General features: G+C 37.1%; 1 protein-coding gene across 1 annotated transcript in view; it reads left to right on the top strand.

Annotated features, from left to right (window-relative positions):
* PCDH9 (protocadherin 9) overlaps positions 1-144 on the top strand; it is a 4,523-nt gene extending 4,379 nt beyond the window's left edge. The window contains 1 exon segment of the mRNA XM_010181590.1: positions 1-144. This exon segment is cut by the window's left edge and continues 3 nt beyond it. Coding sequence (XP_010179892.1) covers positions 1-144 — 144 coding nt within the window.
* Positions 145-11,317: the final 11,173 nt, after the last annotated feature.

The following is an 11,317-nucleotide window of genomic DNA, read 5'->3' as shown; positions in this document are numbered from 1 at the left end:
ACTAGTTCAGATCACTTCAGTGCCTCAGAGTGCAGTTCCCAAGGAGGCTTCAAGACAAAGGGCCCCTTACACACCAGACAGGTAAACGAGCACTTTTACTGGTCTATAAGTACTACATACAAGTGCCCGATCAACCAGTATTAAAAGTGCCACTATGTTGTGGAGTTTTTTTGTTTCAGTCTATTTTAATTTATATTACGGGGGGAACAAAAAAAACCAACAAAACAAACAAACAAAAAATTGGCCCCTTTATCATTTACCTGGGGCTTAACCATGCATTTGTGAAATGCCTCTGATACTTTGGGTTTTGAAGAATAATGATTGTTAAAGGACTGTTCTGCATCTGTTCATGTGCACGTACATGTGCACAAGCAAAACTGGAAAAAAAAACCTTTTTTTTTTCTCCCCTGTATTTGACTGTCCAAATGTAAAAGTTATTGAAGAAGAAAAACTGTTTCCTTGTATGCCAAATTTCAGTCAGAAAATGTGACTGTTTCAAGACCGAAGGGATGTGTACATTCAATTTCAAATTTCAAAGTGAGTTGTCTTGAGTTTCTTTTAGAGTTCAAGCTGTTCTGGAACTTTGCTAAGTTAGTGTTACTAAAGGGGTTAATCTTCTTCCCTAACAAAGACAGACGAATTTCCAAGATACTTCATCTGTGAAGCACGTGGTTTGTTGGTTAGGATGTAACTAAGCCATACGGAAGTCTCCTCTGAGTTCAAAATAATTTTGTTGTAATAGATTAATGTTGGTATCACATAGACAGTTCATTGCATATTTTAAGAAATGGCCAAAGCATGCTTTTGAAAGGAATGCATTCTCTGAATACATCTGAATTATGCAGAAAAAAAAGTCAGCCCATTGTAAATATTTTCTCCTCTTAGTAATGCATAAGTGATCTGTCATAACTCATTTTAAACTGTGAAACACGCCATATGAAGAGGGATTAGGAGGCTGAGAAACTCATATTTCAACCAAATCCAGTATTAGTTTTTCTTAGGTCTAATAATTCCTCGCTAATAAAGATTTAAATGTGGCGCTGTCTTAATTTATTTTATTGGTGCTTATCTTTTGCCACCGTGTTAGCGTGTCGCGTCGCCTGTAGATGGCACTGAGGTACCATGTCGCTTATGTTGGCCCGGCGCCAGCCCTGCAGTAGCTAGGAGAAGCTGGGGGGGGGGAGGTGGGGTGAGGAAGGGAAAGATCAAGCTGATATTACAGCCAAAGAACCTTTTATTTAATGATAGTTGCACTGGAGCGGTCAGTAGTTAGGTTTGCGTGTTGGCGAGGCAACTTCCTTGGTGCTTTGCGTTCGCAGCGGCGACTTTGGAGGTGTTAGGAGTCACGTTCGTGTTCCTGCGGGCGCTGTACCCTCCAAGTGATGATGATGTGTCTGAACTTATTAGGGGTATGAATCTTAGAGAATCAAGCAAGACACATTAGGCTTGTCTTTGCAAAAAGATTTTGACAGTAGTCAAGTTTAGGATAAAGTCAGCCTCTTGCTGTTGCATTAGCCTTATCTGAGATGAATGTGACGTTCCCAGAACTGTGTCTTGACTTTGGGTGTCTGTAAGGTGTCACACTAACAAGATGCTAAGAATAAAACAAGCACTTTTCAGGCAGTTCTGCTGAAGTAACTGCTCTAAAACAATTCGTACTTACAACGAGATGCTGAAAGCATCGCAGAAGGTTCTCACAGAACCTTAACCTTTCTAAGGACTTTAAAGAAGGGTATACCGCCGGAGCCGTCTTCAGGCTGTTACACAGCACCTATACATACTGTCAGTGTAAGTTTAAAAAGAAACAGTTAAAAAAAACAACCCAAAAAATTCATAGAAGAGTTATGCATAATGTGTGGTTACTCAGCTGAAGTTTTATCCCCAGTTTTAGTTACAAAATGTAACAGCCCCCAACCCACACACTCCTTTTCTGTTCTGAGATGATGTTAATTTAGTTTAAATTAGCTTTCCAAACTCTATTAGGAAACTCAGACTTAATCCCCCCAGCATCTAGAGGCAGTTAAGACCCAGAAGATTATTTACCTGACAGAATGTGTAAGCTCTGCACAGTGAAATTGGAAAAAAAAACCAAGCAACCAAACAAAAACTACTAGCAGTATTTTCAGAGTTACCTGTGTTCATTACATTAAATATACTGGTTTCAGTTTAATAATAATATCAGTCTTTATACTTCTATGTGGACCTGATTCAAATTCCACTTAAGTCTTAATTCTTTTTGAAGTCTGCAAATAATTGTATCATATGATTTATAACGCTCCCTGCAAAAGCTATATTGTCTGTAACTGAAAAGATACCTCTTTCTTTGGTAGGCAGTTATCTAAACTGAGCTTACATATTTTTATCCTGTGAGGAAGAAGATAGTGTCTTCTTTTTTCACCAATGATGAGTATTACAGGATGTAACCTTTTTATGCCCCCTTGTCACTTTTGGCTGGAGGACTATAGCCAGCAACAGTAGTAATCATTAGCAGCCTTCCTATTATTCTGTCTGTAATTCCTGATATTAGGATACATTTTAGCTAATTTTCATTGGCATAGGAGTTAAATACACTTTCACAGGTCTTTTTTAAGATTTGTGATAGAGTATGGCCTTCAGGCAAAGTATTCACATTTTCTTACTGAATAGCAGTGTGTGCTAATGCCAGAGCATCTGAAAAACATTTTTAAAAATTCCTTTAGGAAGAGGTACTTATTTCTGTGCCACTGTACCGTTTTCTTGAGGTTTAACATAATTCCTCTGTATATAATGTTATAAGTTGTCTGAAGTTACCCGTATATTCGGTGAGTTTTCTTTATGTGGTTCACATGCAGGAATTGTAGTTGAGGATGTTAAGATAGGGGAAGAAGAAATACAGGATTAATCTATATCTAAGAAATACTAGCATCCTTCATTTTTACTTACAGTTTCTTTCAGTCCAAGGTAAATAAACATGCAATTTATCCTGCAGATACATTAATATTAATAGAGAGATGAGACCGAAGCCCACACTTGGACTTCATTCAAGCAAAATCCCATTACTTTTAATGGGAACTTGGCCCTAGAAATCTGTTAGAACTGGGTTCTAAGTCAGAAAGCTTTTAGAATTCAAAAATAGATTGTTCAATTTTATTTTTTTTTCTTGGCAATTTCTGTGCAATTGGCAATAATTTTAGTGGAAATTCTCTGGTTAAGTCTTCACATGTCACTTTGAATTGTAGAGGCTGATGTTTCAGAAGTACCCAGTATAAAAACCAAAGCCTTCTTCAAGTGCCTATCTTGCAGTAAACCTGGTGGATGCTCTGAAAAGAGCATTTTTGAATACTTGAACTTGAGATTGTTCTAAATGCTAATTAACATAATTAGGAGTATGGAAAGGATGTTGCACACCACCAGCTTATATAGCTAAGCTTCCAAAATCAGTGTTATGACTCATAAAGAATACTGAAATCTATGCAGGCTTCTCAATCAGTGTTCTTTTCAGTATTTGATTGAACTTTAAAATGCACTTCAAATTAGTAAGTCAGTACACCAAACAGCTATATAGAAATACAGTAGAACACGACATGTTATATTCTTCTATATGAAAGACCTCCTATGAAAAGCAAATAAACAAACAAAAACCTCCTACTCAGTGTCATTAGATTAACAATAGATTAAATAATAAAAGAAATTAGGGCCAATTTACCATGCTTATCCCAGATTTAAATGATAACAGCTTCCTTTAATCAGATTTTAAGTACAGCAGTGACAAATAACACAGGTTTAAAAATATATATCAGTATCGGTTATAAGCAAAACCTTCAATCTTCATTCCTAATCAAATAGCATTTAGGCATGTGCTTAACTCTCATTTAAAGCGGCAGGACTGAAGCAGATCCTTAAAGGCTAAATGACTTCAGATGTCTTCAAGAAAGACAACCATAACACACTCTAAGGACTTGTTTGAATCAAGATAATAATTTATAAATTTTGGAGCTGTGCACAGTTCTAGTAGATTCAAGAAAGCTAAATGTATTAACACTGTCCTCTGTCCTTTTATTTCTGTGGTCTGATGACAGAAATTAAGGACTTGGGGCTTGACTGACACATTAAATGCATTCCATACTAAGGTATATTTTTAATCATATAGTCAATAATATAAACTCTATGGAGCTTGCTTTACTCCTTTTTTAGTCAATGGACTTTTTGCCTGATCTAGGAATGAGTAGCCAGGCTCCTGCTGATCAATGCATATCACTTAAGCTTTCTGTGGCAAATGTAATTGATGTTATCTTACTCTGGAGTGTTTAAATTTGAAACTTTAGGGTTTATGTAATAGAAAAGAAAAGCTGAAAACATTAATGACTCTTAATTTGATACGCTGAGAGTGGCAATTTCAAGGTGCGTAAGTTGATGGAAGTCTGCATTGGAACAGCAGTGCAGTCTGCGTCACTTGCAAATATTAAAATTCTGTAACCATAGCATTCCATAATTCTGTGTGTGGTATTATTTTTAGTGGCCTTGCTTTACCGCTTAGTATAAAAAAAAGTACAATTCAATTGTTTCTTTTTTATGCTTGATTTGTTTTATGTGTTTGCACGGATATTAGTCTTGGGTGAGAACTAGTCACTTGGGAAAACATCTGCATGTAAAATTCAATTGTTTTTTTAGTTCTATATATTTATGTATCTGTATCAATACTAAAATATTAGTAATGATGAAAATGTACAGTGTATTTTTTCTGTCCTTATATAACTGAAAAATAGGTTAAAGGATTTTGCTCAACTGTCTAAAGAAATTCATCTTTGAGCTGAGACCAAGCATGGAAAATTTCAGCTGAAAAGAATAATTTTTCAGAAAGTTAAGAGCATGTGAAAACTGGGAGTTATAATGGAAATCTGAACATAACCCTAAGCTATAATACCATTTTCAATAGTTACAGTAGGAATGCTAAACTAGAGTAGGGAACATTTTGTGTATACAGACACAAACAGTAAAAGCTTTCTCTTTAAATGTTTCCCATGCAAAAGATTTCTATCAGAATCACTGATGTCTCATCTGTCCTGAATGTGCAAAGCCAAAGTTTCACAAACGCTAATAAATGTGTGCCACACATGGGAGTGAGAACCAGATCCTGAGAGTTTAATGCTATTGGAATTTTGTGATAATGGGTTTTTTTGTATATAGGAACAAGCAGGGATCTTTTTAGTTTCCATTTCAGATTTTCACGTCTAAAGAATCTATTCTTCTAGCACAGCAAAAACATATCAGCCACACTTTATTGACAGCAATTTTATTGTAGCTAGAGGCTTACAGTAAGCTGTTTATTGCTGTTCCCTAACTCGGTTGACAGCAATTGGGGAATTAATTTTCTTGCCCCTGATGTGCTTTCTTGGGTATAAACAACAGATGTTAAAGATATGAAAACTGTGACCTATTTACATTCAGCAACTCTTTACAGGGATGGTCTACCTGTCTGAAGCGCCAGTTTCAAGTCCTAAGTAAGATTGCTTTATCAGTTCTAGGGTTCTTATTTATGCAGTAAAACTGTTTATCTATAGGTATTCTATACAAGGGCAGATACATAGTATCTACTGGACCAACCCTCATCTAGGCAAATTGAGTTCAAGAATAGCTGAGTTCAAGTTTCATTTATTTCAAGAGATGCTGTATCTTCTTACCCTAGCATATAATTGCACTAAACATCTGGAATGGACATCCTGTGTTCTGAAAGATCTAACATGAATTACAGTTGATACCTGAATTTTTGGTATCACTTCTACCACAGAATATCATGGTGGTCTCTAAAATCTATATTCAGAGGTTTCCTCAGTTGCTACACTACAGCCATCTCACATACATTCTGTAATATCCATATCTTTGCTGCAGGAAAAACTAACACACACAAAATCATGTATTACTTTATTCTTTTATTTCTGCATTGACTTGCTATCCTGTGTTGGAATGTATGTAAAATTATTTATCCCAATAGACTGATGTAGCCATTTAATCAGTTCATTTCTGGTTTACATGAGATAACATTTCATTGACGGGAAAAAGTTTTCCCATGCTGTAGGTAAGAAATGAACAGATGCTATCAAATTTTTCTGAAGTATGAGGGGAGGGAGAGCATCTTTTGTTTGTTTCCATTGGCGTCTTTTATAAGACATTTGCAACATAATGGGCTTTAGCATCTTACCTGAGATTTTAGGTATCTAGATACAAAATGCATATAGTTTTTCTTGCTCCTTTATAATTAAAATATCAGAGTAAAAAGTCCCTTCTAACATAGTTGCAGTAATTTTGTTGTAATGATCGTGTTGAACTATAAACTCTCTTTGGAAACAGAAATGGTCATTACTTAAAGAAGACACCTTAAATTGGCATTATTGAACTATTAAATTTGTTGTGAGATTATGAAAACTTCAAAGAAATAAATAAAATAAATAAATAAAATAAATAATAAAACTGTTTTGTATAGCAACATTGTTGTAGTCATACAAAACCATGCATAGATTATTCCTAGGACCTAAAGATTCAGGGATGGTTTGAGGCCGCTATAATTTTGATATTAAATTCATACTGATCTTACAAAAATAATGTGTAATTTCAAATCTTGGAAAGATTTGGCCTGCATTCTCAATTTGCTTTTCCATTTTCTGAGTGCCATGAATTATGTGTGATAATACAGAGAAAGGTGGTTAAAAATCTGATTTGTAGTCATATTGAGGTATCTAAATAGTCCCAGTTTCAAAAGTTACCATTCTTTGTTTCTTGTTGCTTTTGCAGCTAGTGAGTTGTGGGGGAAATTTGTTTTGAAGTCTTGGCATGGGTTGTCCTCCATCTTCTGTTGCACAGAGGGAAAGTTGAGTAATTCAGCATTTGTCAGGATTTGTTGGTATGTAGTGTCTGTAGTTTCCTATGAGCTAATGTTGTAGTGTTGTGATTTCTTTTGAAAAGTGCCACACTGATTTTTATTGTGCACAAATATTATTACTCCAAAGTTGTTCTGTAATATGCACCCTTCTTGCTACAAAAGGAATATAAGAAGCCCTTTCTTAGAGTAACAGTTTAACATTTGAAACTAAATGCAAACTGGGGTAAATCTGATTTATGCCATCTGCCACTCGTCCTGATGTTAACTTCTTTATAAAAGCACCAGGATGATGTTGAGATAATATTTCCAAAAACTGAAGAATATGTGAAAGTAATCAGGAGTGAAGTGAATTAAAAATAATTTTATTTTGAGCTGAATTTGATAAAATGTGGATCAGCTGTCACATTTTTATTCTTTCCTTTGTTTCCTCCCCCATGTTTGCAGAAACAAGATCTAGGTATCATTTTAAAAAGGCAACCTCTCCCCACACCGAAAAATTAAATCTGATATTCTCACTGGTTGATAGCTGAGAGAGGATAGTTACTGATACTGATTTGTAAAATACATCATAGCCTCAAACTGATATTCATCCATTCTCCCTCATTCCTTCTAGCCCAATTGTTAGATACAACTACTTTTATTTGTAATTTTGCAGGATATTCATAGTACCTCCTAGGCCTTCATGTGTTACTAGTAAGAAAATTCTGTGACTGTTTTTCTTAATTGTTAAAAATTGTTAAATATCTGCCTGTATAATATTATTGATGAAATGAGCTACTTTAGTCTATGCCTTATGTGGTCATATGGCCTTTAAAACACCAAAAAAAGTAAGACAAATCCGTGTTTCAGGTGTGAATGGTATTTGCCATTCTTATAGCCTCTTGTTGATTGATAGCTAGCTGTAATACCTTTTAAATGTCTAAACCGGATAGATGCAACTTTTTGTCTCATACTCTCTGCTCCTTCAAAACACATAAGATTATGGAGGCATTTGTGTTTCTGATGTAAAGGCATCTGTAGGATACCTATGTTCATGTATATGACCTATATATCAGGTTATTATAGGAAGTGTTCACTCAGATTCCTTAAGAGAAATAAAGTATTTGCTACTGAACTTCGTGGTGGAATGCTTTCACCACTGAGGTTCATGTTAGTCTCTGTCTTAGTCTATTTTGGAAGAAAGTTTTAACAAAAGTTTGTTTTACAGGAAGGGGTCCAGGAGCTCCAGAAAATTATGCAGATTCATGAATTTTGATTTAAGAGAACTCATCCTTCCTGTGTAGAGATGCAGAGACTGAAGGGGAGTAATACATAACCCCTGTTCTTAGTAGCTTTCCATTCTTTGGGGTAGGTTTTGGGAATACTGTTGTTACGCCAGCCGCTCTCCCTCTCTATAAAGAATATATCTGAACATTATGGTTGCTTCAGGTGCCCAGCTTCTGATTGTGTATCTAATTTTTGCAAAGGTTGTTCACAAAAAGTATAGTTAGTGTAATTTTCCATGGTACACTTAGCTGGTAGCGCCTATGCACACAGTACCTGATTTTGCCTCTGTTGACATTATGGTGGGATTAATTTTATCTAACTTCTAATTGTACACTAAATCTAATCTGCCTCACTGGGCTTATTATTTACTCCACCCTAAAGAAAATATGCTGGTTTAACCTAGTTGCTGAAGCTGATGGATACAGTTGGATGAGATGTATCCCACACCAGTGAAGAGTATGATCCAGTGTGAGCCATACTCTTCACTTCACCAGTGAAGAGCATGATCCAGTCCAGTTTTCTCACTGAAGTGAAGAGTTTTAAGGGTATGTGTTTCTTTAAGTAAAGGTATTATTTGAATAGTGTATAAGTGCACAAAAATGTATAATATGCACAGTTGCCTTTGGGAAAGTATTCTTTAGATTATGACTCAGATTTGAAGGCTCCTGAGTCAACAGCAGAAAGACTCTGACTTTTTATTAAATTGTGATCTGGCCATTTTTACTACTGTCTATTTTAGGAAGATGGTGCAATGAAGCACCAGTTGTTTTTGGGTTTTTTTGGTGCTGTGCCAGGTATTTCTGTTTTTCCTCACCACTGCATGTTCCTTGATACCTCGTTTTGTGAATGTGCATAGAGAAAAAAGCAGTTGTAAACTTTTGATCTCTACCCTTGGTCATATCTGGACATTCACATTTTAGTGTAAAAATACTTTTTTTACCTCTCTGGTTTAGGTATGTGACTATAGCAGTATGAATTTTCAGTCATTTGTCAGTTTGTTTCACTTTTACCATGTGAAAAATACAGGTCAAAATATCAGTGAAGTGCTAGTGTTCCCAGTAAGAGAATTTGAAATTGCCTTCAGTTTGTGACAACAGTACTCTGAAACATAGATCACAGTGAAGTCCATGGCATCCAGAGCAGCAGGAGGTAGACTGTGCACCAATACCAAAGCCCTACTCATCTCCCATATTTTTAACAACTGCCAGATAAATAAAAAAAAACCAAATGAAATCTGCATCTGTCTGAGGACAGTAAACCTTGCCTGCTGAAATTTAATCTCTGCCTTGTACAGGAGATGGACCTTCCTATTTGAGATTTCATCAGTTTCATTTCAGAAAGCTGTTACATCTGTCAAACATTTCAGTTTGAAATGAACGTCTGATATTTTTGCCTTTGTATGCTACAGGAGCACCAGGTTGTCAATCAGCAGCAATACAAAACGAGACAAGATAGGTGATCCACTACTATGATTGGCATTTTATTTTTATTTTGCAGCCCTTTTTTCTTCCTCAAATGGCAATGACTTAAAAATGGCAATCTTGTCTAGACTGTGGAAACAGATGACAAACATGGATATTGTGAAGGGAAGCCACCTTTGTTTCGTCCCAGTCCTGTTTGTCTTGACTTCTGATAGCCGTCTGCCGTGGTTTAGGCCCAGTGCATTACTGAGCACCACGATGCCCCAAAAAAGGGCTAGTCAAAATAAGAACTGGGAGGGCTTCTTACCACTTAAACAGGTCACAGGCAAATGACAGACTCATCATAAGGAATAAAAAAACCAAAAAAATTTAATTTGTTACCAACATCAGAGTAGAACAATGAGAGATACAACCAGATCTTAAAATCAAAACACCTTCCGCCCCACCCCTCCCTTCTTCCCGGGCTCAGCTTTTGTTCCCGGTTTCTTCACCTTCCCCCTTTAGGCGCAGGGGGATGGGAGTGGGGGGTTGCGGTCGGTGCTCTTCCACGTGCTTCTCAAAGAGTAGGGAAAAAAAACCAAAACAGCCCAGTGTCTCTCTCTCTCTGCTTCCACGTGGCCCCCTTTCCACAGGGGAAAAAGTCCTCCGAAGTCCAATATGGGTCTGCTCACAGCTGCAGTTTCCCTCACACACAAACTGCTTCAGCCCAAGTCCACAAAACTCCAAATCTGCGTCTGCCCATGGTGACAGTTCCCTCACACACGACCAGTCGACTCAGCTCTCGCCATGGGTTGCAAAGAGGAAATCTGGGTTCTGGGTACTTCTTCTCCTCCCTCTCCTTTCTTTCCTTCAAACCAACCTTAGTGTTCTTCAAAGTTGTTCTCCTTGGGCCCCACTCCTTTCTCCGCTGCAGGTGTCCTCCAATGGTTATGGAGATCCCAGCTCTCTCTCTCTCTCTCTCTTTTTTTCAGGATTAAACTGCAGCGGGGCTTAAGCTTAAGTTGTGGTCAGGGCCGGCCAAGCCCAGCCGGGCAAGGCCAGGGCCGCCCCACCCACACCTGCGGCCAGGGCTGGTGCCAGAGAGAGAGAGAGAAGCATGCCCTGCACCCCCCTTAAATACATGAATTTGCAGGGGCACTGATTGGCTTGGCCCTGGTCAGAGGTGGGTCTGACAAAGGCAAAGGGGGAGCTTTTCAGGTAGCTTCTTAAAGGGCCATCTCCATAGCTCCTTCCCCTGTTACCAAAGACACAACCAAAAACCCCTCACAGAAAACCCAATACACCGTCCTTTTGAGAGTACAAGTTCAGTTCAGGTGGACAATGAAGCTGTAGATGACTATTCTTATGAATTGTGTAAATGTCAATCTTGTGTAAATGTCAATCTCATGTAAATGAGATGAAAACATACTGTATGAATGAGATTTAAGTATACCTATGTTTGTTTTTCTTCATTTTTGCTATACAGTTATTGCATTGCAACAAACTTCATGCAGTCCATAATATTTAACCAGTAGAGCAGGACCACTTCTGGCTGGGCTCTGTAAAGCTTTCAAAGTGCCTCCAGACAAAGAGCTGGTTCAGAATCTTCAGCAAGTAATTTGAATCTCATAACATTTTTTGGTTTTAAATCTGCTTCCCTGATTCCAAATCAGAATTTTTATTTCTTGATGTGATTTTTCAAATTCTAGACTAAGAAACTGTTAAAATGGTAGGTGCTTTTCAAGTTTTAAGAAATAGATTAATTTCTGTGGTTCTGTTATATGTCTATTGATAG

This window comes from Mesitornis unicolor, unplaced genomic scaffold (assembly GCF_000695765.1).
Source record: "Mesitornis unicolor isolate BGI_N332 unplaced genomic scaffold, ASM69576v1 scaffold33083, whole genome shotgun sequence".
Classification (NCBI taxonomy): domain Eukaryota; kingdom Metazoa; phylum Chordata; class Aves; order Mesitornithiformes; family Mesitornithidae; genus Mesitornis; species Mesitornis unicolor.
This window is presented reverse-complemented; position numbering and strand designations above follow the sequence as displayed.